The sequence below is a fragment of the Lampetra fluviatilis genome, chromosome 34 (assembly GCF_964198595.1).
Source record: "Lampetra fluviatilis chromosome 34, kcLamFluv1.1, whole genome shotgun sequence".
Taxonomy (NCBI): Eukaryota; Metazoa; Chordata; class Hyperoartia; order Petromyzontiformes; family Petromyzontidae; genus Lampetra; species Lampetra fluviatilis.
This window is the reverse complement of record NC_136308.1, coordinates 6,230,860-6,258,474: the sequence shown is the minus strand read 5'-3', so window position 1 is coordinate 6,258,474 and position 27,615 is coordinate 6,230,860. Positions and strand designations below refer to the sequence as shown.

General features: G+C 49.4%; 1 protein-coding gene across 4 annotated transcripts in view; it reads left to right on the top strand.

The window, feature by feature from the left end:
* LOC144944324 (protein bicaudal D homolog 2-like) overlaps positions 1-27,615 on the top strand; it is an 87,628-nt gene that overhangs the window by 19,016 nt on the left and 40,997 nt on the right. For all 4 annotated transcript variants that reach the window (XM_078872392.1, XM_078872393.1, XM_078872390.1 and 1 more), the window contains exon 2: positions 27,129-27,341. In XM_078872392.1, coding sequence (XP_078728518.1) covers positions 27,129-27,341 — 213 coding nt within the window. The remainder of the gene's footprint in view (positions 1-27,128; positions 27,342-27,615) is intronic.

Below are 27,615 nucleotides of genomic sequence, written 5' to 3'. Positions count from 1 at the left end.
CAGGAATTTAAAAAAGGGACTTAATGCACGTGATTGTGAGCTTAACCAATATTAATGAACCATTCATTGCAGTGTTATACGGCTAATTAATACAATTACATGTTAAACTATCGCTCTGTATGTCCACGCGAATATAAAATGTATTTCAGGCTGTCGGGCCTACCGGTCTTCCAGACGTACGTGAAGCAGAAACATTTGATTAAGCCCGCAAAGTCTGCACCGGGTTCTCAATTCAACGTCTCACCAGCAGTCAGGCATGCCAAACACATTCCGCTGGATTACCATATTCCATTGGCAAATGCCCTTTCTCTATACCATGGACAGTGAGAACACATACCCGTAAACCCACACGGTTTACCCCGTATTCTTGTACAGGGAAATTGAGTTTTCGGGTCCATACGGCGCACAGCCGTTTCAATACAGACAAATATAATAGTGCATTTTGTCTATTTGTTTGTGTTTCTCCCTTGTGATGGGACCTTTGCAGGGTGAACGTCGAGATTTATAAGGGCACCACGGGGTGACCAATAATGTCTGAATTGGTCTGTAATAAGGTAGGGCACTGATAAGGGGTCGACGGGTATGAGAACAAAATAACAATGTTGTACAAAACAACGTGCGGAGCACGCTGGATAATGAAACACAAATATACTGCCACTCTGCCAGTTGACAAAATCGTCTCATGCAACTCATCTTCTTCTGCTGGCGTACGGCTAGATTGTGCGTGAACATCTCAACTTGAATGTCGTGGTGTCGTGAGCACCCCCCCCATCACAGCTTCGGGTGCGTGGCGGCGTTTCCGTTGATGCCATTAAGCGTCGCTTCGGGCTAGAAGTTGACGACGCGTTTCCATTGTTTGGTTACCTTCACAGCGGTCACATTGTCGACTACACCCACCCCACCTCCTCCACCGCGTGCATAATTGTGATGCATATACCTCCTATGCGTTCCGTCTATGCTCGTATGTACAGTTCAGCACACGTAACATGTTTATTATTCATGTGCCTGAGTACTTGTCCATTCATATTCTTTGGGTCTTTCGGTAAAGTCACGAAGAACAAAACATTTTACCAAAAACTACGTTTCGATCGATTGCTTGTGTTGCGATCGAAACGTCGTAGTTTTTTGTAACAAAAACATATTCTACGTGGCTTTACCGAAAGACCCAATGAAAATGAATTCTTGCAGTCACCAAAGCTTTAAATCAAGATTTACTTGTCCATTGCAAATAATCCTTGGCCGGATACTGTAACTGTTTTTTGTCAAGATTCTTATGCATTATTAAAGCGTCAAGGCCGAGGCTTTTTCGTAATGAATTTCATTCTCTGGAGGCCAAGATTTTTGTTGGAAGCGAGTGCATTTTGGGTGTAAAGCGGCGACAGATTTAAAGCTCCTGAGAACAAATTCACGGATTGCAAGAGTACGTTTTTTTGTACTGCGATACAAAAAAAAGAAAATTAGCAAGATTAATAGCTATGACGGATAATCGTTTGTTGCTTAGGTCAAGTCAATCTGCTTGTTGCAAGCCATGAAGGGGGGGGGCATTTTTAATTTAGCTCAACCAATTAAATCAAAACCAGCGTCAGTGAACCAATCGATCAGTTACAGAGACTCCTTGACAAATAGTGGTACGCGGCACACAGAAAAAAAAAAACATCCATCAAGGATATTGTACTTATTTGCGTTATGAGCGAAATCGAAATTAAGCAGTAGCAGCGTTCAATTAATGCCACGGGAATTGTTTATGGTTTTTAATTAATGATGAATATATGCAGTGGGATGAGATGAATTATTACCGCGAGATGGGTGAAAGTTTGAAGCCTCCCCGCTAGTTAGAGTGCGCGTTTAATTATAACTTTTGTGTTCGGGAGACACAATTAATCGGAGATGGCGCTCAGACTGAAAATTAATTATTGGGCGTTGAGAGGATGCATCAATAGAATGTTTAATGCAGGTAGCAATGACGAGACGTTAAGTCGGCATGCCATAAACAAACACTCCTCCTGCCCCGAATGGGTTGGATCAATCAACACGATTCGGTGTCACGGTTTGATTAAATAATATTCTACTTTTCGTCACTTTGTATTACGTCTTGTCTTTTTCATGATCTCAGTGTTCTTTGCATGAACATGTTATTTGCTTGTCAGTTGCATAAATCACAAAATGATCGATTTCATTTTTCAACTGCCAGCCATTACCTGGCCTTCTAAAACTTAAAAGCTTACAACAATTGTTTTATTCCCAGGCAGTCTCCCATCAGTACGAGTTCTGTACTAACCAGGCTCAGACTTGCTTAGCTTCCGAGATCTGACCAAAGATCAGGCGCATACAGGGTGTTTTTATCGCCGGCCATATCATTAATATCCTAGTGTTTAATACTTATGCTAATAATCAAAGTTTTTGGGTTAGATCGTGTAAGTATACATGTGTCCATACTCTTTGGTTCTTTCGGTAAAGTCACGTAGGTATAAAATCAAATAAATCACGACGTTTCGATCACAACACCTTCTTGTAGCTGCTCTAACGCTGGTTCAGCAGTTCCACTGCTGGATTATTTTTTTCTGCCTGAGGACGACTGCTTGTGTTGCGATCGAAACATCCTGATTTATTTTATTTTATACCCACGTGACTTTACCGAAAGAATCAAAGAGTATGGATTCCTGCAGTCACGAAAGCTTCAAATCTAGAGTATAAATGTGTCGTAACCCTCCACCACCCGACACAGCCAGTCAGGTTTGTCACGTAAACAACGCGTGCCAAGGAGTTTACTACTTCAGCCCACCGGTGTGTTGGAGAGTAAATCCACAACATTTACATTTTGTATGCCTATGCTGTGTACTCATTATGACATAATGCATACACAGTATGTGTGTGTGTGATGCACACAGACCACGGTACACGTCCCGTGTGGAGTATTGCTTTCTGCGGACTCGCGTGTGCCTCAATCGTTTTCCCACGAGCGTCTCCATCACAATCGTCACCCCACCGCCCCCAACTCTTCTTGCAGGAGGAAAATGTCCTCGCCGGCATTCCGTGTTCATATGTGGCCAGTCCACTAGGCTCGCTCGCTCGCTCAACACCAGCTGCCCACGCCGCTTTGTGAGAAGGGCAGCTGGGGCAGGAGCTATATCGACTGCCCTGAGCAGGGCCAAGCGAGGCAGGAAATGGGGGGCTGCAAAGTTGACGGGGGGCTCTCACCTTCTTCGCCTGTTACCGTGGAAATGAGTCGTGGTGCTGCTTTGTCGCCTGTGACTCTTAAGAGCAGCATCCCTTGGGGCCCAAGGAAAAAAGGCTTCCTCGGTTTTGTTTTCATTTAATGTTGTTTTGCTCCTTCAAGGGTGCTGCTGTGTTTAGCTCCAGACGGGCTGGTGTAAAATGAGGGAAATTTTGTGGGATTTTAATTTGATTACAAAAATTATTTTTGCTGTAGTTCAGGTGTTGCCTGTTAGCATGTCCCCACTCGCAGATTTGATGAATTGTCATGATTTATGGACACGCGGAAACAAATATAATTGTTTCTTATGTATCTCGTTTGTCTAGTTTGTGTGTCGTCTTTCTCGTTTGTTCTTTCTCACTTATTCCAATAGCCTCGAAGTAACAGCATACAGTTTGCATAAATCACAACAAACATCGATTTTTGGCTGCACGGTTCCATGCGTTTATCTTGAGCGTAGAATAGAAAACGTTGGGCTGCTTAATCTACAAGTTGTGTACAGCAAATGGCCTGCAATTTTGTTCCAAGAAAAAAATTGATCATCTCTCTGATGTTATTTGTGGATTCTGAAACTCACAAATCAAACAAACGAAGCAAGTGGGAATGGCAGGCGTGACATCTTCCAATGGCGTGGTCGCTCGTAAATATAGTATATTTGAGGATTCGCATTTTACCAGAGGTGGGACAAAGTCATTGTTATGCAAGTCCAAGTCGAGTCGCAAGTCATCAAATTCATGACTCGAGTCTGACTCGAGTCCAAGTCACATGACTCGAGTCCACATCTCATAGGTGGGACAAAGTCATTGTTATGCAAGTCCAAGTCGAGTCGCAAGTCATCAAATTCATGACTCGAGTCTGACTCGAGTCCAAGTCACATGACTCGAGTCCACATCTCATAGGTGGGACAAAGTCATTGTTATGCAAGTCCAAGTCGAGTCGCAAGTCATCAAATTCATGACTCGAGTCTGACTCGAGTCCAAGTCACATGACTCGAGTCCACATCTCATAGGTGGGACAAAGTCATTGTTATGCAAGTCCAAGTCGAGTCGCAAGTCATCAAATTCATGACTCGAGTCTGACTCGAGTCCAAGTCACATGACTCGAGTCCACATCTCATAGGTGGGACAAAGTCATTGTTATGCAAGTCCAAGTCGAGTCGCAAGTCATCAAATTCATGACTCGAGTCTGACTCGAGTCCAAGTCACATGACTCGAGTCCACATCTCATAGGTGGGACAAAGTCATTGTTATGCAAGTCCAAGTCGAGTCGCAAGTCATCAAATTCATGACTCGAGTCTGACTCGAGTCCAAGTCACATGACTCGAGTCCACATCTCATAGGTGGGACAAAGTCATTGTTATGCAAGTCCAAGTCGAGTCGCAAGTCATCAAATTCATGACTCGAGTCTGACTCGAGTCCAAGTCACATGACTCGAGTCCACATCTCATAGGTGGGACAAAGTCATTGTTATGCAAGTCCAAGTCGAGTCGCAAGTCATCAAATTCATGACTCGAGTCTGACTCGAGTCCAAGTCACATGACTCGAGTCCACACCTCTGCATTTTACTAGCAGTAATCTTGAGCAAACATGCATCCCTCCAGCAGTGATGAAGCAGCACTAAGGAGGGGATATTAAAAGTTGCATGAATGAGCATTATTCTGCAGCCGTATTCATTGGCACGGTGACCTTATAACGAGGCAGTCCTGGTAAGAACGATGAATGCACCCGCAAAGGTGCACAGCAGCAAATCACGTGGAATCGCACACCGCCAAACAGCCAGTGCAACAGAGGCAACAAAAATGATAGACTTGTAAAACATTTTAACACCCAAATGTCATCGCCACCGCCACCCCAAGCCACCAACCAACTCTCACAATGACGTGATGCGATCATTCTATCCAGCACCTGCACACGAGCCGATCTCATCGCTCCGTCTACTTTTTGGAGGTGCCAACCCTCCGACTTGTCCCACTCGTCGGCTGCCACTCCGTCGGTTATTACCTGCTCGTTACCCACTATAATCACCCAGAAATGTCTGTCCGTCCCGCGCGTGACGTCACTCCACATGAGGCCCATCCTCCGCGTGACGTCACTCCACATGAGGCCCACCCCCCCTAATTAATATTCATGAGTGTGTGGATTTTTACACTAACGCAGAGGAAGGTCGAGCTGAATTAAATAATTTGTTACGCAAAGTCGCTTCAAATATGACGTTTTTTTTACAGAAAGTGACGGTAAAAAATAAATCTACGCAGCACGGTGCTACATCCGTGCGTGACGTCACTGCAAAAGAGACCCCCCCCCCCCCCTTTAATTAATATTCATGCCAGCGTGGAAATTTACACTAACGCACATGCCGCACCCCTCCCCTCATTAATAATCATGAGCGGGTGACGTCACTCCACATGTCGCACCCCTCCACAATAATGAGCGGGTGACATCACTCCACATGCCGCACCCCTCCCCAATAACCATGAGGGGGTGACGTCACTCCACATGCCGCACCCCTCCACAATAATCATTAGTGGGTGACTTCACTCCACGTGGGGCAACCCGCCTCACTAATAATCATGAGCTGAACAATTTTTTTATTGAATATTTCAGATTTACTGCAATATACACCTGTCCTTGGACGGGCAAAAAAGCTAGTTATTATTATTGATTACGCAAAACAATCGCAACTGAGTTAAAATAATACATCAATACAGCAAAAGTTCCAAGGCAAAAAGTAAAAATGCAGTACAAACATTGTTAACAGCAACGGCAAAACAGGATTTGGCGCTTAGAAAAAGAGAGTTTGTGTCGTAACGGTTAACAGTTTATGATCTTAGCAGCTAACAGCTGAACATAAATATTATCTTGACTCCAATAAAGTCAAAAGGTGGACTTCTAAATCTCAGCATCGTGTCGTAATAGTGCAAGGTTTCGGAGCACTGCAACTTAAAATGCATAATCAAACATCATAAACCATACAACATAACAGCTTCAGAGGCAAATATAAGACCTACAGTTAAAAGTGATTTTAAAACACGATGAAGAAAATTAACTCTACAACAAAACAGTATAAAAAAACACACCAATATAATTAATTAAACAACAGAACGCCACAGCAGTATCATTGAGTACTGTGCACAGCATTAGCGAATGTTAATTACCAGCTCGCTGGGAATTTACCTGGGAAGCTGGCCATGAAGTCATGCCTGTCTCACATTTGGGCCCAACTGAAACCTCAACTTTGTTCAGCCAGAGGCTATTGGCAGCTGGAGCTGAGTATCAGATGGCCCAATTCCATGGCAGCCAGCATTCCAGGCTCATGTCCAGTTGCCCGGTTTGCCAAGCTAACCTTCATTAGGAGTCCTCGTGCCGATGGTAACTTCGCCATAATTTAAATTTGAAGATGAATTATGGGGAAAAAAAATTACTTGTTTCGTTCAAGCGTAATGTTTTGTGATTGGTAGTCGCACAGTGTCTAACATTTAAACCCGCCTTAGAGGACACGGCCTCTGTTCAATATCCAGGAGTGTTTATTAGGGACTGGTGCTCATTTGTATGTAAGGGGAAGCAGTGTCCTATTTTATTGTCCACATTTATTGCACGGGGCTTCTTAGCAGTGACCTAAGCCCGGCTCCGACTGCAGAGCAGTCCTGCCGTTCTTTGATGCCCTAATTTGTGATAATCCTGAATCAATGACTGCCCTAGAAGCGGGCTTGGGCAATTGCTGGGGTATCTCTCTCTCTCCCTCACTCCCTTCCCCCTCTCAGCCACCCCTCTATGTAGGCCGCTGGGTTCACGGACTTCCAGCAGCAGAATCCCTCAATTCTTGCCGATGACCGTCTCCTGTCAGTTCCTGATGTTTTCGTGCCATTCCTCTTTGTTTTAGTGCCCCCTCCTCCGCCTCCTCTTCCGCTCCATCGGTCCATCTTTTTTCTCGGCCGTGCCTTGTCCCACCGTTTCTCTCCACCGGTCTTGCCATTGCTTTTGCGCCGATTGCTGTCCGGTGGCATTCTACGGACGTGACTGTATCGCCGGGGTGCGTGTGTTTCTCAGCTCGTACCACATCGCCGTTCGTGTTCCGTCTTCGGCGAGCCCATATTCATGCGAGGCGTGAATCGCCGAACAATTAGTGATTACAGCCACAATGATGATAAATCTGTTCTAATTATGCAAACCGTTGTGGAATTTACCGTACTTTGAGTTTAATTGAAGCTCTGTTTGAAAGGCAATTTCCTCTTTGTCCTGATGGCGATTAGGAGTAATGTTTACCGCCTTTTTTGTTTTTCTAATTTTAATATCTTCCATTAGTGCCACCATAACAGGGGCCCCCGAGAGTGATTAAGCCTCCTGTATGAGTAAACATTACAGTAAACAAAAATAGTTAAAGTGAAATAGTTTTGATGCTTAAACTCCTTGGAGAAACTGTGACCTTTCGTGTGTGTGTGCATGGAGTTTATTCGATAAGCAAGCAGCCACTGGGGAAGACGGGGGTGGGGGGGGGGTTTCCTCTGAAAATCTAAGCACATTTACCCAATCGGGGCCCATTTCGGTGCCCGTTTAAATATTTAACGCAGAAACCACCTCTGTTTGGTTAATACAGCTCATGCCGCTTGCATGTAAGTGGGCGATAGAGGAGGAATAGGGCTCACGCAATATGAAGACCATGTCCTTGCCTTGAACACTGCGCAGTGTGGCCTTTTAAAGAGGGGGAGGGGGGGCATACAAAAAAGGCTTTGGGGGTGGGGGGGCAAGACACAGTGGGTATGAAAGGAACTTTAAACACATTTTAAATGCCAAACAATGAATAATGCAATTACTGTACCTTAATTTGTCCTTCTCGAGCACTCACCTCCTCTGTCTAGGAGGAGAGGCTGTGATGGCGCGTCGCTTAATTGCACTCATTTATGTGCCAATATTTTCTGACGAATATAAGAATTTAGCAAGGCGGGCTTAGCCTTCAGAATGTGGGGGGGGGGGGGGGTCTCAGCCCTTTTCAGCACCCCCCTCCCCGCCGCCCCCACCTCGCTGCTGTGAGGTTGCTAGTGCCTGCATCATTCACAGGGGTCCTTTCTCCTCCTTCACATCGGGAGGCGATGAGGAGGTGATAGCCTCAGCCATTTACGCGCCGTGTCGAGGTGAATTACACTGAATCCTCTGGGGGGATAGGATCTGCTAAATCTGTCAGTGTCGGTGTCAATCAACTGGATGCACGCCAATTTGTGCAGCTTGATCGTGAATGAGAAAAGGCGGCTTTCAGCTCTCCGATGCGTTTTCCGGCTCTCCCGCCTGTTGTCGAGCACGATGCCCAGACCTTTCACTGCTGCATGCTGGGAGCTTCTTGAAGAAGTGAAAAATGTGGTGTTCAGCTCCTGATGAAGACGCTCCCAGAAGGAGAATCTGTCCTCGAAAATCACAACCCGAGCGCCGTGCAGCGCACGCAGCTGCGAAAGTCTACGGCGACGGTGGAGCGGTGTGTGCTGAAAATGTATTTAAGAGGACCGCTCCTCTGTCTGCAGCCGCCACCGCCGCCGTCGACCCACCTTAATATCGTCTCGACGCCGCTGAATTCTCAATTCACTTTGTCACCCGGCTCGAATAAAATTTGCACATAAAACCCCGATATGAAATGCTAGAGGCCGTGGCGCGCGTCGACGCTTTACATAAATCGCACAGATAGCGCCGGGGATGCGCGGCGTGAAGTTTCCCCTCGCCGCCTCTGTGGAGGCCCTGGCATTGGCTCAGCGGCGACGAGAATGGATTTTTAAGCCCCCCCCCCCCCCCCCCCCCCCGTGACAAAAAAGGCTTTTCTTAATTTACGTGGCGGTTATAAAATTGGGGTTTAAAAAGAAAAAAAGCCCAGCAGGACCATTGTAGCCGTGGCCATTTAATTCCCAGCGCGTGCGTGGCAAGGCGTGCGTTCGACTTACGTTTTTTTTTCTCCTTTCCTCAGCCGAAGTCGATCTGTAACCTTGGCTGAAATAAAATACAAAATAGAAGCCGCGCGTTAAGGTCATTTGAGGTATACATGCAGCAGCATTTGCTGGAGTCAGTTTTGTCTAATTTGTTTTTTTTATCCACCCTTCCCCCCCCCCCCCTCTTCATTTGTTTGTGCTTGGATGCTGCCACGGTGGTGCAGTGGTCATCGCAGTGGACTAGCTCAGCCTCTTATCCTTGCGCAGCAGTTGCCACGGTGGCGAGATGTTAACTCCCTCGCCTGGTACGCAGCAGGTCGTGGTTTCAACCCCAACCCTGATGCCTGTATATTTCGAGTTTGCGAGTTCTCCCCGTGGTCATGTGGATTTTTTTCTATGGGTCGTCCGCTTTTTCCCTCCACATTTAGGAGCATGCATTTCAAGTATTTGGCTGCTATTAATGTCCACGTGATAAGCCACTTCTCATTGAGCTATCATTTGTGGCCAGGTCGCTTCTGAAAAAAAGCTACGTACCTCCAGTGGGCTTTAACTGGTCAAATTAAAATAGTTTCATGGTTTAGCTTAAAAATTCCCACAGTCGGCCTCTGTCCATCCACGTATATAAATGGATGCACAACAGTCGGTTGATTGGCAGGTCACATGTGGTGCGGTGAATTGTGGGTACTTCCACCTCTTCCAAGATGTCTGGCTCGATGAAGAATAGGCCAAATAGAGGGTTCCTCTCTAGAGCTCCCTTTCTCATGGAGGCCCTTCCACCAGCAATGGGATGAGCAAGAAATTGCAGGGCTGCACCCTTTGCCGTTTGTCTTTGCTCGTTAAAGTGGAGGCAGCAGCTGCTGCTGTTGCGAGGAGGAGTAACAGAGACAAGGAGCTGAGGGTTAATTAGGGGCCCTCCCCCCTGCTTGAGAGCACACGTTTGTAAATATTTAACGCCCCTGTTAATCTTTAATGGCATGCTGACCATTAAATAAAATGAGCTTTAAAGGCATGCTCTCAACAAGTTGAAGCCGAGCGCTCTAAATGCCACGCATCTCTCGGCTGGGAGTGCTGTTAGTTGTGATTTGCAGCGCACCGCAAAAACCTGACTTCTTGCTTGGCTTGAGCATCTCTTCAAAAGTTTGTAAACTGGCCATGTGTGTTGTTTTTTTGTTTGTTGTTGCTACGAAAACACCACCATCCAGCGAGTATCCGGCGGTGGCACCAGCCCGTTTGGGATCCTAAACGGGAATAATTAAATGTATAAACTCCTCGTCAGATGACAGAAGAGATCTAGACAAGGTAGAGATGTAGTCTGTTAAAAGAACTGCGGACACAAATGAAGATATCATGAGATGAGCGACGGAGAAATTCAAGATGCAATCGCGTTGTCGTGAAATGAGAGCTGTGGCGAGACGAGACGCACAGACCAAGACGGAGTTAAGAGAGCTCAATCAGATTTGTAGAATGTGAAATCAACTTGCGAAATTTATGATGCGCATTCGAGCTCCCATTTGTTATCGGCCCTATCTTCTTTTCACGAATCCTTGAAACCCCTCTCTCTCGCTTTAGCGCCGCCACCGTCTGCGACGATCGAAGCTGTCGCTTCCCAACTTCTGAGCCCCGGGGCCCTCGCAATAGTCGCAATTTGGTGGTGCCGAAGGTCGCTCACGCAAGCAGAGCCGATGGGCCGTTCTGCCCAGAGCGCCAGCGCCAAGCGGACACACACTTTGCATGCTTAAATTGCTCGGTTAATTCGACCTTGAACTCAGATGACCGTGCACAATGGTTCTGCGCGGGCTGCCAAAACGGGGGAAGGTTTGGCAGAGGCAACGCATGCGGAATGTGCGATCCAAAGGCTTTTCAAACCCCGCACAAACACGACTCGTGCCGTTATTAAAACTCTCACGGTGTCCGTTGTGTGCACGCGTTGACATTTATTTGTTTTCGTTTGCCGAGCGCACAAACACAAGTTCAGTAACGCAAACTGAACTCGTTTGCATTAATATAAGCGGCGAGTAGAGACTACATATGTCTGTGTAGAATTGTTCTGAATGGTAATGAAACTTGTATTAATAATGTTAAAACAGAGTGTAATAATTAACAATCCATTATCAATATACTGCTATATGAAGGCCCACCCAATGCCAGACTGATCATGGGGGTTGTGTGACCGTACTTCGCAATTCGGGGAAATGTGAGTCGGCGTGTGGAGGTTAGGGTTGCATTGAATCATGGCCAGGAAACATAATGACGAATGCTTTCTGTATCCAGGAATTGAACTTAGGCCACCTAGTTCAAAGAACGTTGTGCTAACCACCAATATATTTGATGCACTGTACTGTGTTATTGACATTCTTTCCTTTTATTTTGTTGCAACGTTGCACTGTTTACGTCGGTGATGACGTTGATAAATGCCCTTCCGTGTGCTTTAACGGATTCTCTAGCGCTTATCGGGCCTCAGAATAATTCCCGCAGATTTTTGGGGGATTTCTTAAGCAGTCGATTTTTTTTCGTCTGATCTTAATCCCTGGGGGCCCAGGGTTCAAAGCTTCTCTGATTGAATATCCGCGGGATATGGGTTCACACTGTGGGACTAAACGATTAGAACCACCTTGCGAGGATCTGACTTCCTAGTTTAAAAAATAAAATCACCACAATTGTCATCAACACTGCATTGCAACAGAATAATATATACTGTAGACGGGAATGACCCTTTTTGCAGACCAATGAGGGATGTGATAGAGATTTATCGACTATAGTTTGAGATTTTTACACTGTGGGAGCTTGAGAACTGGGAAATGTCACGTCATCGAATGTTCAGCGTCATAAGGTGGTGCCATCATGAGGATGGGAGAGAGAGGGATGGAGAGCGGGGTTTTTGTAAACTATACTGTCTCATCAGAACGTTACTCCTGTCAGCTGTGTGCAATGTGTTCGGGGCTGTGTTAGAAATGCGCAGGATTCATACGCAGCTAAATGTGGCCTCTGCATTACACGCGGTATCATAATTAGATTGCACAACTGGAGAACCCCCCCCGCGCCCCACGTAGGGACTTTAAACTCTTAATCCCAGCATGGAGCAGTTCTTATTAAATTAAAAGTACATTTACCCAGGGGAGCTTCACCGTACGTACGTTGGAACTTCTTTCTCACCGTACTAATCAGAGGGGTTGGGGTAGTGATAGGGGTTGGGTTAGGCCTGGTCGTAGCTGTTCACCACTTGCCTTGCGGCTATTAAAATATTGAGTTGTTTATCGAATTCGAAATAAAATTGCCTTTCTTGTTATTTTGGTTTGCCAACCATGGGCTAGGGTGTGTTAGTGTGTGTTTAGACATGTTTTCGCACCGTTTGTAGCCAACCGCAGAGGAACGGAAGCAGGCGCCAATAGGAGACCTCTGTTTTGAAGAGTTAAAATGACATCGTCGTAATCGGTCGCCAAGATCTACCCATTGCTGGATGAATGCCTCCCTCAAGCTGGTTTTGCGATACAGTGATCAATCCAGTTCTTGCACATGCAGCTAATTTCGTCGCTCCATCTCCACAGTGGGCATCCCCTTAGGTGTGTGTCCTCATTTAGGACTGCCACTGGTGTTCGCCTCCGTCACAGTCAATCATTCCCTCCTGGTGACGTGTTCTATCTAGACCACTTCTCTTCACGATCAATAACATCTCTCTAACTTCCATATTTATTTATTTTTCCAGGTAAGTCCCACCGAGATACATACAGTAGGTCTTTTTCAGAAGCGACCTTGCTATTGAAAATGATAGTTCAACGAAGTGTCTTATTACGTGGACATTTATAGCAGGCAAATACTCTAAACGCATGTTGATTCTAAATGTGGAGGGGAAAACCAGAGGGCCTCGAGATAAATCCACGCGACCACGGGGAGAACATGCAAACTTCAAATATATAGCCGTGTGGGTCATAATCGAACCCACGGCCTCTTCTATGCCTGGTGAGGTTGTTAACATCTCGCCACCATTATTATATGTAAAATAATACCAATAAATGCACGTATCCCAGGATGCAAGCCAGGAAAGTAACAAAACATGACAACACATAAAACACAATGTTTGGAATGACCCCACAAATTGATCTTTATTTGTATTGTTGTTCGTGTGTAAAAAAAATAACTACAGTCCAAAATATTGTCACTCAAATCGTAATGCTGCAGGCAATCGGTGCTCCTAATCCCAGACCCCAACCCGACCCATCCCCTTTTTTCCATACATGGCTGTGGCATGGCTGATTAACACGCTTATTACCTCGCCCATGAGCTTCAAAAGCAATTCAACAATAATCATAATATTATAATGCCCTTTAATTACCTGGCAAAGCCTCAACTCGGTCTCAAGATTATACATCCTTTCCGGAGGATCCTCCATTGGGATGTTTGGCCAGTTCCGTTCATGAGTGTTTGGCTTCATGTGGGAGGAAATCTTAACCTGGAGAATAAAAAAAAGTAAACACTTCACAACCTTTGAGGAGATAACACAATCCACAGTTAGATACAATGCACTGATTCATCTGTGGACTGCGCCCATTGTTGTACTGCCGTCTATGCACTTGCAGCACCGTCCCCCACCCAGCTGACATCAACCCACAAGCCCTTGCGGTCAACCTTCCAAGGTCAAAGCAGGCTCATCTCTGCTTAGCCTGTGAGGTTCACTGAGAAGAGGGCCCATTCAAGGCAGACATGGGGCGGTATTTAAATCCCATGCACGAGAAATATCTCACTTTGATCACTTTTGTCATTTCTAATCGTCATCTAAGTTGCACACTTCAGAGCAATCAGTCATGTCTATCTAGGGAACAAAACGGGTGTCAGGCCATTTGTATCTACGTCGCATTGCTCCAGTAATTTGTAATTCGAATGAATTTTGCCCACGAGGGGGGTGGCTCTTTCATTGGCCATTGGCGGCGGCGGCGTTTAATCGCCACGGTGTCACGTGCCACGACCGCTCCCACTGCCTTCCCCACTCCTGCCATTCCTGTTCCCACTGCTGCCATCCCCACTCAAACTGCTGCCACCACCGCTACCACTGCTGCCACCACCGCTCCCACTGCCACCACCACCGCTCCCACTGCCACCACCGCTCCCACTGCCGCCACCACCGCTCCCACTGCCGCCACCACCGCTCCCACTGCCACCACCACCGCTCCCACTGCCGCGACCACCGCTCCCACTGCCGCCACCACCGCTCCCACTGCCACCACCGCTCCCACTGCCGCCACCGCTCCCACTGCCGCCACCGCTCCCACTGCCGCCACCGCTCCCACTGCCGCCACCGCTCCCACTGCCACCACCACCGCTACCACTGCCACCACCACTCCCACTCCCGCCACCACTCCCACTGCCATCCCCGCTCCCGCGATCCTCGTGTCCGTGCGTCCGCGCAGGTTTACTGTATGGCCCCGATTCGATCTGTGGCAGCAGATGGGATTATGCACTCCTCTGTGCCTCCCTCTCTCCCTCTGCTCTCTCTCTCTCTCGCTCCCTTTCCTCCGGGGTTCACTGTACTGGCTGCGCTCCACTCCACCTTGAGCGTCCGCTCGATGAAGGGCACAGAGCCTGGCGCGTGCACTCTTCGGATTTGGCCCCTAAATTAAAACATCTGCCGCCGCGGCGTCGGCGCATGCCGGCATCCTCGGACCGGTGAGGAGCCAGCGCCACTTGAGATGAACAGCGCTCGAGTGCGCTGGTGTTGCGTTTCTATATTCCTTCAGTTCGGTTACCCCCTTCACACTGCTTGGCACCTCCACCTCCCTTCGATATTTCTTTCCACCCATCTGCTGGTCCCACAGTCTTGCCCCCCTCCGCCACTGTGCCGCATTCTCTCTCACTCTCTCCCTCACTCACTCCTCTCTCTATCTCTCGTTGAAGCTCACTCAGATCAGGGGAGGAATGTCTCGCGCTCGGAAAAAATTGCTGCCGACGCGAGATATAAATCTGCCCCCATGCTACGCGGGGCGCGGTAAATAATGGGATTGATCCCAATCGTAATGGGCGACATTGACAGCGAGCGGTGGCCTTCGCCGTCGGGATGTCACAAACGCCGGGCGACAACCACCACCGCCCTCCCTCGCGCAGGATGCCACTTTGCCCGCGGTTGCGCTGGCTCGTTACGCTGGCTCGTTACGAGGGCGTATTACCCCAGACGTCGCAAGCGACACTTCATCGTGCCCGCTGCGAAACACCGACCGGGAATTGGAATATCCGCCGTTTTGCTAACGGCGCGCGCCTCCATATAGCAGCCACAACAGTCTCCTCATTGGGTCCAGGCCGTTTCGCTAAAAGGCCGACACAATCAATATCGCCTTTTTTTCCTCCACCACCACCACCCCCACCATTCCTGCAAAAATCGATTGCTGTCTGTGGAGGTGGCCGGGGGCGGTTTGGTAGCGGTGGCTCCCCGACGCTTGCGAGCCTGGCGCGTGCACTCCCTCCGCCACAGCCCGCCTCTCCTTGCAAAGGACATCTTCATTATCGCCCAATTTTCCCTGGATGCGTCAAACCTGTGGAGCCGTGCCTGGCTCGCGTTTGAATAATTTGCAGTTTGCCCTGTGCTGATGGGGACAATTAATGCACAAATTGGACTCGGCACACCGGCTGTGTTGTGTGTGTGCTTTCACGCTACGAGCCTTGTTAGCACCTCTTTTTTTTTTACGCATGTATGTTGAACTTCTTTCACACCGTACGTAGCCAACCATGCCAATCGCAGGTGCGCTGTGGGATAAATGCGCTCGCCCAATATAACTTTGGCCGAACTACCTGAGTTGGAGGTGATGTCATCACTGTAAGCCTATCATAGCACACTGCAAGGAAGGCTTCTTCATATCAGACCGAAACAGGAAGGCTTCTTCACAATTCTGGCTAATCGCCTGATTAATGCTGCTCGTAATCACCAGTGAAACATCATACTCGAATTGTGAATGTACTGGGTTACACTCTGCAAAACACCGTGTGCTGCAGTAGTAACTAATTGGCGCGTTCTGTTTACGTGACAAACCTCATTGGCCGTGTCGGGTGGTGGCTGGTATAACGACACATTGATATTTACGCGAGCTAACCCAACAAAGCCTTTATCATGGATAGCATTGGCCGCGAAAGCCTCCTGTGTGTTAAAGGAGAGAACGTGCCCCAGAATACTACCACCGTGGAGATGGAGTGACGAGACGCAGGGTGAGCTGCGTTGTTTGCGCCGTGGAGAGGCCTTTGTCCAGCAGTGGATACATGACAGCTGCTGACGACAAGCGACTTGGCGCTCGCTATCCCCGCAGCCTCCCCCCCCCCCCGGCCTTACTCACCCTTGCGACAAAACAGCAGAAGCCCCCTTGGTGAAAATTTGACGCTGCGCTCTTTGTTTTAATTTACATTTCATTAGCGCGGAGCGCAATTGCTTGCTACGGCTGATCGTGATGTGAGCGAGACGTAACAGGGGAGGGGGGGGGGAATGCCTAGGCTCCCAAACAGGGATAATAATAATAAAACACCTCACGCGATTAAGATGCAAGGAGTGGATTTATTAAGGTTGTGTTTGATTTCGTTATCGTTTCCGCGAGCTGTTTTTCGTGTGACCCTACACCTTGAGACTTATAGATGAGTCAGAATTTAAATAAACCCTTCTCTGATCAGTATCCTCAAACCATGATGATAATATAATCGTTGCCTGAAAAATGGGTTTCCTAAATATGTCCTATATATTATACACGTCGGGTGTTTGTGAATGGTAATTTAATTGTGTTAAAGTAGTCATCGGTGTGGGTTCATGTAGTGTCGTTTCTACGTTTTTATATACAAACATGCTTCTTTGCATCTAAAGTATCTTCATGATAGGCTGGAGAATACCGCAGTTTCCTATTGTAAAGTGTGAACAGTTTATCACCGTCATTTTCATCTATCCGCTGCTGGATGAAGGCTTCCCGCCATGCCATCAGCCGTCACTCACGCTCCTGCGAGGCCACGATCCAACACACTGCTGCACACGAGTTGGCCTCATCGCTCCATCTCCGAGGAAGCCGTCCTATCGGGCAATTTTCTCCCCTCTGGCTGCCATTCCCATCGCCATCCTTGGCCACCTGTCCCTCCCGGTGGCGTCCTGCCCAAGCCCACTTTGCTATCCTTGACCTTCCCATTTGTGCTCTTTAAATTGCCGCTTGATCATGAAAAGCAAAGACTAAATGTGCCTGGAAAATAACCTTTTAAATAAGTGCATTTATCCAGTTTTTAATACACTCCCCACTTTTGTTTTGTTTTGTTTTATCAAGGTCGCACAACAGGGCTGGATGCCTGGCACGATTGCAGGGCGGTTGAGCGTGTCGAGCCAGCGGTCTTGGCATTACGTAAGATTAAGATTTATACTTTCTGGCCGATCCTTACACAGCAGAAGATTGCGATTCACTCGAGGGATCTCGGGAGGAACAAAATTGTCAACAGTTCCACGAGGCGTGGGGGCAGCTGCGGGTGGGTGGAGGAGCTCTCACTCTCTCTCTGGCTGTTCGGGAGTGGCGGCGACATTCCACACTGCAAGCCCGGATAGCTCAGCAGTTTTCGTGCGATTCACGGTCTCCGCCTTAATGCACGTATGTACGGTATGTTGAACTTATTTCGCACCGTACGTAGCCAACCGTGCTAATCGGCGGTGCGGCGGGGGGCGGCAGGACAAGAAACTAAACACAAAAAGCAGTTGTAAAGAAATGCATTTTCCGACTAGATGATTTAAAAATGCATAGCTCCAGCGGCTTCCGGATAACGGAAGGGACGTGCGTTCCAGGCTGCCGTAGAAGTGCATGTGAACGCGTGCGATGCGGTGTCCGCCTTTGTTCGATGGCTCACCAAAACACCCTGAGGTCTCCCTCCAGTGCCAAGCACATTTCACAGTCGCCGAGGCACAGAGAGCAGACAAAACGACACCCACAGTGAGGGTGTGATCTATAAAAAACCGAGCCTTTGATGGCAGATTCCGGCGGGTGGTATTGACCGATGAGTTTCGAGGAATTGTGTTGTAAAAGGGGTTGACGATGGAAAAAAAGCGTTTTTTTTTTACTGAATTGCATACACATTTTTTTGAATTTTTTAACGTTATCTTTTGGCACCTAAATACTGCAATGTTAACCCGGCGACCTGGATTCGATTACCAGCATGCACCTTCAACTCGCACTGACCACCGTGGTGAAGTATGGTCAAACAACATCCCTATGACTGACACAGCATCGGGGGGGGGCTTCATCTAGCATTGGATCAACAGGACTATAAATTATTTATTTGTGTTATTATTGTCATGGAAACTTGTTACATCGCAGAAATGTGAGAGGTAGTGGTGGCTTGGGGGGGACTTTCCACCAGCAGTGGATTACCGATGGCTGATGGCGGTGATCATGATGATGACGATGACAATTAACTATCTAAATAGCATCTGGTCTGGTTCTTCGAAGCATAAACTGTTATTTATTTATTTCGGCAAATATTTTCACGGGGTTTTAATTGGTGTTGTGTTTTCACACTGCCGTACGCCCCCCGAGGGAATTCAACTCGCACGGCGATGGCAAGCGGAACGCAAGAACTAAAGGACATCGTCCTGTCTTCCCCCTTTTGTCAAATCCTGCCCATAACCACATCCTTGTTTTTGATAAACGTCACCACCCCGTTGCCTGGAGACGTAACCCAGCAGTCGCCGAACTATTAATTCTCTGCCTGCCGTAAATCAAAATGCAAAATTGTAATTATTACCGCGACTTTTTTTCCCCTCTTTTCTCTTTTTTTTTACACGCGCGAGCCAGATATGAGCCACAATTGAGGTCCCTGATTGAATTCCGGAGGTTTACAGGGAGATAAATGCGATGGGAGTGGCTGCGTTTGCGAGCGGTTTTCTTCCTGTCATTACCTAGAGGGATTCCCGTGTTGACACATGTGCGGCTCGTCCCATTTTCACCATATGAGTTGTCATCATTATCGTCAGCGTCAGCAGCTATGATCTATACACTGCCAGATGAGGGCCTCCAGGAATCACCTGATTGCAGCCCTGTAGTGCCGATGGGGGGAAGGGGTGGAAGAGGCTGTGCCATGTGCACTATGCCATGTGCACTATGCCATGTATACTAAAATATGAATTATTATCAAGTTGTGTTCTTGATCTCTCCAAGTTTGTTGCAAGCGAGAGCCAAGTAGTTGCTCTACAGGGCCGCATTCATGCATCTTTGCTCTCAAAACAGCAACGCGCACTCCACTCTGCTCACACAGATGCACGCACGCACACACGAACAGACACGCACGCACACATGCACGCATGCGCGTGCGAGGCGGGATGAAGGGTTAATCTGTGTCAGATGGGGAAAATTGAAGCATGAAATTAAAACAACCTAATAAAGCAGCAATTAATGAAATGCAGCATTCTTCATGTTGCTCATGTTAAAACAATTATAGGAATGAACGGGGTCGACTTCTATCCAAGTTTGAGTGCTTTTGGAAAGTTGAACTTGATCATTACAAAATAACACTTCGAATGTGCCGTAGGAAGAAACGTTTTAATCAGTGAAATCTACCTCCTGTCGTGATACCGTGGTTCATAAACACGGTCGTTAAGAAAAAAATATACACTGCAGAACAAAAGCTGAAAAGCGCACGAACAAGCAAAGAGTCACATCAAGTGACGGAAAGAGAAAGACACCGAGAACGTGCGCGGGCCCCTTGGCATCAAACCGTTCCGAAGAGTGAGTTGGCTCGGGCAGGATACGTCACTGGAAGGCACGATGGCCGATGGCAGAGGCGTAGCTAGGGGGGGGCAGGGGGGTACATGTGTCCCCGGGCGCCAAGGTAAAGGGGCGCCAAAATTAGGCTTACAACTTCTTGGTTCTTTCGGTAAAGTCACGTAAAGGGGAAGAAATAAAATAATAATAAGAATAAAATAATAGTAAATAATAATAAAATAAAAATAAAACATAATAAAATAATTATTATGTTTTATTTTTATTATTGTATTACTTCCCTTCTACGTGACTTTACCGAAAGAACCAAGAAGATGAATCCCTGCAGTCACGAAAGCTTGAAATCGAAATTTAGGCTTACAACGTTACATTATAACTTATTGTGGCGGGCGCGGCAGCCTGAAACTACTGCACAAATCTACACCTCAACCTAAAAGTTTATATATCCCGCCACACACAGCCTACATGTCATGTAATTACATTTTGGTTTGTGATTAAACGGGGGGGGGGGGGGGGGGTGGCGCCAATTTTATAGTTCGTCCCCGGGCACAAAATTTCCTAGCTACGCCACTGGCCGATGGTCAAGAGTAATCGCGGAGCGGCAGCCAAGGAACGGAACGCGTCCAAGAGGGCGTCCACCAGAAGGGCAGCCTGCAGTCAGGAGGTGGAGCGACGAGATCGGTTTGTGGGTGGAGGAGCCCGGGCGGATTGTCGCATCTCAGGATCGTGAGAGGCGGCAGTGGCTTTGGAGAGGCGTCCATCCAATCAGTGGATTGACCATGGCTCACGACGATGGTTAAATTCTTCATGGTTTATTCCTTTATTTTACTCCCGAGCCCCACTGGGAGTTTTGGACACCTCGACAAACGTCCCATTTGCCCCTCCCCCTTCGAGTTGGACCCTGGGTTGCAAAGAGTTTCAAGCGCCCACGCTTGGCCAGAAGGCGCTTTCGGCCGCGTTCCGATTTATCGCCGCCTCTCTCGTTACCGGCTCCCAGCCGCCGCGCTCCATTAACTGCAGCGCGCACTTTATACTTTCTCCCCTCTCCGTCCTGATAGAGGGCAGCGGCCACGCACGTGCGGAGTGACACGCTGCTGCCTGAACCCGTGCCGCGGGAAGGTTAAAGAGACGCTCGCGAGCGTGTGTGCGAGCGAGCGAGAGAGCGGCGGAGGGGCTGGGAGGAAGCGAGGAGGGGGGAGCGTGCCAGCGGACTGGGAGAAATGAGATTACCGGGTCAGAAAGCGCCCTGCAGCGAGCAATGGTAGCGATGGCTCGCGCGACGCACAATGCGCCTAACTCTCTCTGTCGCGCGTTTGATCTCGCTCGGCTTTCGAGTTGTTTCATTCTCCGCCGTGAAACATCCGAACAATAAAAAGGGGGTTGGCCGTGCTGCTTGTAACGTCGAGGCCGTTGCTCCGCCGCCTCAGACCCAGGGTTGCCAACTCCGAGGTGCAGGAAAACCGGGAACGTGTCACGGGGGAAAAAGGATTGTGTCACGATAACGGAAGGGGGGGGGCGGAGAATTATGTGTTTATAAATTTTCTTGAGTGGTGCGTTATCACGTAACCAGCAAAAAAAACGGGGCTTGTAATGTCCCAAGTAGATGTGCAGATTTCCCAGGGCAGCTGCTACCACAAAGAGAGGATAATCCTCGGAATGCCAGGGCAAGCGGCAACCACAGCCGCTGATGGATGAGGGGAAATGCTTTCTCGAAATGCACGGGGACTTGATGGGCAGCTCATCATCGCAGGATCACAGATGTGTTACCATCCCAAGCAATACGAGGTTGGGACCACTCTGCAGATGTCAGCACCTGCCACATTTAAAAGACAAGGACTTGCACTTGCCAGTTGCGTGACAAATGAAACGTCCGCTAAAAGTGTTTTTATAATGGTGTGAGGTGCCTGTAGGAGATTGTACCACAAGCATGTCGTCAATGTATGATGTCGTCTTGTCTATATGTGGGTTTTCTTCAGACGCTCCAGTTTCTAGCCGTGTGACTCAAAAAAGGAGACGGCCAAACAACCCAAGCAGTAACCTTCAGACTCATTATAAGGCCTTCCTGGATAAAATACAAATGTATTCCTTAATTTCCATTGTTTCAACGCGGTCAGAGCCAATTCGGCCGACATGTCGATACTTCAAGGCAGACCTGAATTACAAGGCAATGACGAGAGTAAAAGGCGATTGTGCAACGTGCAAAATGATCATCGTAGCCCGCCATACACAAAACACAGGCAATTCAAAGCCAAACAAAACCTCTCCGTCGTGTGTTTTTTCGCGTTGTAGCCCGTGTTATTGCACGCACCGTCTGAATCTTCGCTTCTCACGTGCCGGGAGCCCCTTCAGCGAGCAGTCGACGGCACGACCCCAAAAACGCGTCGGGGAACAGCCAACGCGGCACGACCGCGAACCCCTACGCAGCAAGCACAACACATCCTCGTGGTAGCTTAATCATCATTATTATTCCCTGCCCCCCCCCCCCCCAAAGCCCCTACCGTGGCTGTGGGAGACAGAGAGAGAGCGAGTGGGCTCCGGGATCTGCACCGTAATTAAACCCACTCCACCCCCCCCCCGTCCACGGTGCCGTGGGGTGGCGGTGGCGACACCACGGCTCTCCGCCACGATGCCGGGAGACGCGATGCCGGGAGACACGAAGACACGGCAGCCTCCTCCTGAGACGGAGGAGCCGGCGGCCCACTGGAGCGTTCGCGCGGAAAACGCCGCGCTCGCTCGCACGCACGCACGCCAAGCGCAAAGACCCACCCCACCCACCCCATGTCACCTTTTGCACACTGCTGGGGCAAGTGCTGTAGGCGAGCACCTATTCAGGCCGGCCACGGCGCACGAGGGGGTGGGGTGGCCAGAAACCGTGCCTCGGACACCTTTGTCTACCCATTGCTGACGTTCATACATCTGTGCACACGAAGTGGCTTAACAAATGTCCCGATTTATAATTCTCGAACATCTCTTATAAAAAGAGGGGTGACGCGGGTCAAAATAGGGGAGGCCCAGAACCGGTTTGTTTGTTTGCCACCAATGTGAACCGTGGCCCCGGAAAATAATTCGCTTTGTCGGGTTCATAGAGCGGTGTGCTAATCACTGCACCACTGCTCGAAAGACAAATATCCCCTGTATAGCTCTAACAGACTGTTGGGGCAAGTGCTGTTAGCGGGCACCTATGAAGACCGGTACGGCACACGAGGGGGTGGGTGGTCAGCACCACGCCCGGCCGCCTTTGTCTCCCTAGTGGCGGTGTTTTTACACATCGCACCAGGATTCTCATTTGAGGCTGAGTCGACCTAGGGGAGGCCCATGACCAGTTTAGATAATCGTCACTCGTGTTGGCGGTAGCGCAGCGCGCTAACCACTGCGCCACCGCTCCACGCACGCACACTCCGACACACACACACACACTCCGACACACACACACTCAGACACACACACACTCCGACACAAACACTCAGACAACAACAACAACCGCCATTCGCCACTAAGTGGCGGTGACGTCACCACGACGCTTGTGCCAGGCGATGTGCACCTTGAGGCCACGTGAAGTGTCGAACGCCCGCTGGCAGGAGGTCACGGGGCAGACCCAGGTGCCATGGGTCGACTGGTTGAGATGACCGAGATGACTGGCTGATGCACCACACACTCAGACACGTGCACACGAGGCAGCTGTCGCTGTCGTCCAATAGCTGTGCACGTGCAGAAACACGCTCTGCATAATGTACGAACGTAACGAGTATCAGGCGTGTAAATATTCACGTGATCCTCCAGCGATTTGTTGAAATGTCACGATTGAAGATTTGAGAATATTTTTTTTAATCATTTGTACCGTTTCTGTGTCATTTACATCGTTTTGTTCGTAATGTTTGTTCCGTATCTTGTCCTGTCTCCTTCATGTCGTCCCTTTTACTTGATCATATTTATTGCTTCATTTCTTTCTCTCTGTGATATTTGCCCTCTAATTTTTGCATCGGTTGGCTTTAATGTACATTGGCAGACCATTTGCACGTCGTGTTTAATAAATCATGAATAATTCATTCTCAAACATGCACAGGGTGATTCACGTATCGCAATCGAGAGAATCGATCTCAAAAAAGATGAATCGACGCATCGGCATGTGCCTAATAAAGCAGCGGCGGGAGCAGCAGCGTCGCGTTCGCTTCGCGCGCGTTTCTTCCGTTGCGTTGTTTGTAACCGGTCGCGTGCGTGCCTGCACGTGACCTGGCGGCACTTAATGTTGACCTCTGCACGCTGTTTGCAAGTGATAGCATTTGGACGCCCGGGCACGCATTTTGATGTTCATCAGCACGGACAGCAGTTCCCGTAGCCGGAGGCAGAACCCGGTTTCTTCTTTACGAGACGTAAGACATTTATCTTCCGCTGCAGCGCAGGTAGCCGGCGTCTGTTGAAAAGCATCCACTTTGTGGCAATGCCCCCTCCACCGTAACCCACTTTCAAATAGACCGATAAAAAATGTATGGATTTGTCGGGAAGGGGGAGGGAGCAGCGTAGTGCATTTTTCTCGCGACGCTGTCCGCTGATTAAGTTGATTTTCCGCAGCAGCACCACGGTGCCGCCGGTCCACTTTGGGATCTAATTTGACCGAATTTCGGCTCCGCCACCGCGGGCCTCGGTTTTTGCCGCTCGTTTCCTCCGACGGAGCAGATGGCGGTGACGACGGCGGCGGCATTTTTTTTTTACCTGGCGCTGAAGGTATTACACGCGGCGCGTCGGAGAGGGAAAAAGTTACTGGGTAAATTTTTTTTTTCCCGTGTTGAAGCAAAATGCAAATTGACTCTAGTGTTTTACCTTCGAGACCCCCGCATCAGAACTGATTTGTTTTCTCACTTTGTAGCCCGCTGTACTGAAAGGGCTCGTGCCGCGGTGAAGAGCAGGCGAAGCGGAGGGCTCTGCAGTGGATGACTCCGCCGCTAATTTGGCCGTTGCACCGACACGCAGCGAGCGGGGGGCTCGCTCTTGATTGCCTGCAGCACCCGTCTGCGACAGCGGGGGTGTCGGAGTCGGAAACTCTTGATGTGTGCGAGCTCGCGGACGGCCGCAGCCGCTTCGAAGCAGACACTCCGAGCTTCCTTCCCCAAAGTGTCCCGCAGAGCGAGAGGAGGCCGGGTGGCTGAGGGGGTGATATTCCAGCGCCGTATCGGATCGCAAAACCGCCACTGCTGAGACAGACGGGCTCCAAATTGCGGGTTTTTGCGACCCGACCATAATTAAGACGAGCTTTCTCACGTGCCGCGAGTTGACTGTCTCAGGCCAAGAGGTGGCTCTGAGATTATTTTGAACCGGGTCAGATTTCTGAGCCACACACCGCTGATATTCATTGGGTTCTACTGGTCCCCCCCCCCCTCCCCCGTTTAATGACGGTCCCTAACTGTACAAAAGCACTCGGAATAATACATTTAGTTTGTCAGTTCAATTAGCTTATTTCAGTCCTAATTATTCAAACATATGAAATATATGTGAGGAATGCTCTTTTTTTTTCAGGACGTAAAAAGGGCATTGCCTCGTGTGGCCGTGAGGCTTACTAAAGTGATTTCAGAAGTAGTTTGTGCGATGTCATCCTGCGGTAAATTCTTATAACGCTAAATCATGACGTGTTGCTAACCAGGGAGCGTTCTAAATGGCAATGGTTTTTGTTGTTGTCTCGTAACGAGACAGTGTGATGGCACATTTGAAATGTAATTGGCAGAAAGGGTAGGGCAAAAAATCTTACGTCCCACCGTGCCCCTCCGACACACTGTGGCGTTTACTCGCTTCGGCATTCGTGGAATTTAATTTGTCGACGTGAGAGACGGGGGAGGGGTGGGAGCGTTGGCTTCCTCCTGGGAGTCTGTGTTTGTATGTGGGGCGCCGCAATTGTCGTGGGGAGTGGTGGTGCGGTGGCTGGCCCCCTGCTTGTGTGAAACCCACGTTCGATTTCCGATCGCAGCCAACTCCTGTGACGATCATCTGAACGTGTTCTCGGCCTACCCTCGGTCGACTCAGCCTGTGTACCTGCTGCAGTGTGTATTAAACATTAACACTTGGGGGAGACAAAGGCAACTGGGCACGATGCTGACCGCAGCACCCCCCTCGTGTTCTGTGCCGGCCTTCATAGGTGCTCGCTCACTAACAGCACTTGCCCCTTACAGGTTACGGGGGGGGGGGGGGTCTTTGTCTTCGTGGCATCGCAGAGAGGGCCCGTTCGTAATCGACAATGCTTGTGATGTGCAGCGCGCTCGGGCACAGAAAGCGCACAACGCAAACACAAGCTGCCTTCGCATGGCACCAACACAGAAGAATCCGCCGGTTCTGCTCTTAATGCCCCTGTCGAGAGCCAGTGCAGTTCTGGGCAAATGTAATGGGGGAAGCCTTCGGGGACTCGTAAATCCATACTGTCAAGGGGGGGGGGGGGGGGGACAGGCCCACTGAGCTGCATTGTCGGGCTTTTGTCCCTGCCGACTTAGCTCGGTTGTAAACTGAATAATGCAATTTCACGGCCAAAGTGGGCAAATGCGCCTCGGTTTTAAACAGAGGAGCGGGGATTTGGCCGAGTTCCACCGACCAGTCGGGCGATTGTCGCCGTCTGGGTTTCGTGGGGAGGGCCTCGTCAGGTGTTTTGCATTCCCCTCGCCGGCACGGTGAGCGGTTTCCTGTGAAAGTTTTAGAGGAAAATGTCTGGCTGACCTTATGTCTGTATGGGTGTCTGGTTGGCTGTCCATCCATCTGGTTGTCTGTCTCTCTTGTCATTTTGTCCGTATATTTGTCTTGCCTGTCTGGTTGGTTTTTTTGTTTGTCAGGCAGTCTGTCTTTCTATCTGGTTGTTTGTCCGTCCGGTTGGTAAATGGCAGCGTTAATGGGTTCACAGCAGCGAGTCGATGGGCAGGTCACGTGCGGTAGGGGAAAGTGTTTGGGTATGGCCATCTCTTCCTAGACGTCTGGTCAGCATGAAAGAGTAGACCAAATACCCTCTCTCGTGCTCCCTCCGGCGTGACGAAGCATGGGAGCAAAATCGCAGGGCTGCACCTTTACCTTTTTAACTGGGAAATAATGCCAAAGGTGCCGCGCGACGAGTTGGGCCGCTGTACCGTTCAATATGTTCGCTTGTGCCAACCGGCGCACCGGTCGCTACATTCCTCCTGAAAACTTTCGCAAGCCGGTAATCGTCCACGGAAGCGGTCACGTGTTTGCCCGGAGTGTCGTTCAACAACCCCGATCCGAACTCCCCGTCCCCCGATGCCCGCCCGTCCGTGCGTCCGTCTGAACCCGTCTTCGTGTGGCCCGTCCCTCCCGGCAGGCGTTTGGGCAGGCGTACTCGAACCACAAGCGCGCGGCGGAGGATGGGGAGACGCGCGAGGAGACGCTGCTGGAGGAGTCGGCGTCGCGCGAGGCGCTGCACCTGGCACGGGTTCTGCGCCTCGAGGGCGAGCTCAAGGCGGCGCGCACGGCGCTCAGCAACGCCCTCGCTGACGTCGATCGACTCACCGTGCTCGCCACTCAGCTCAAGGAGGTGCGTGCATGCGTGCGTGCGTCGGGAGCGGCCAGCACCACGGCGGGCGGGCGTGATGCTGGCCACCCACACCCCACCTCGTGTGCCGTGCCGGCCTTCCTAGGTGCTGCTCGCAAACAGCACTTGCCCCAACAGTCTGTTAAGGCTGTAGGCGGGATCTTTGTCTTGTTGAGTGTGCGTGTGCGCGACGCCGCGAACGAGCGGAGCGATTGGTTGACACGGGGTTCGAAGGTCGTTTGCCCCCTACGACGGTGGCCGTCTGTCAATGAGCGAT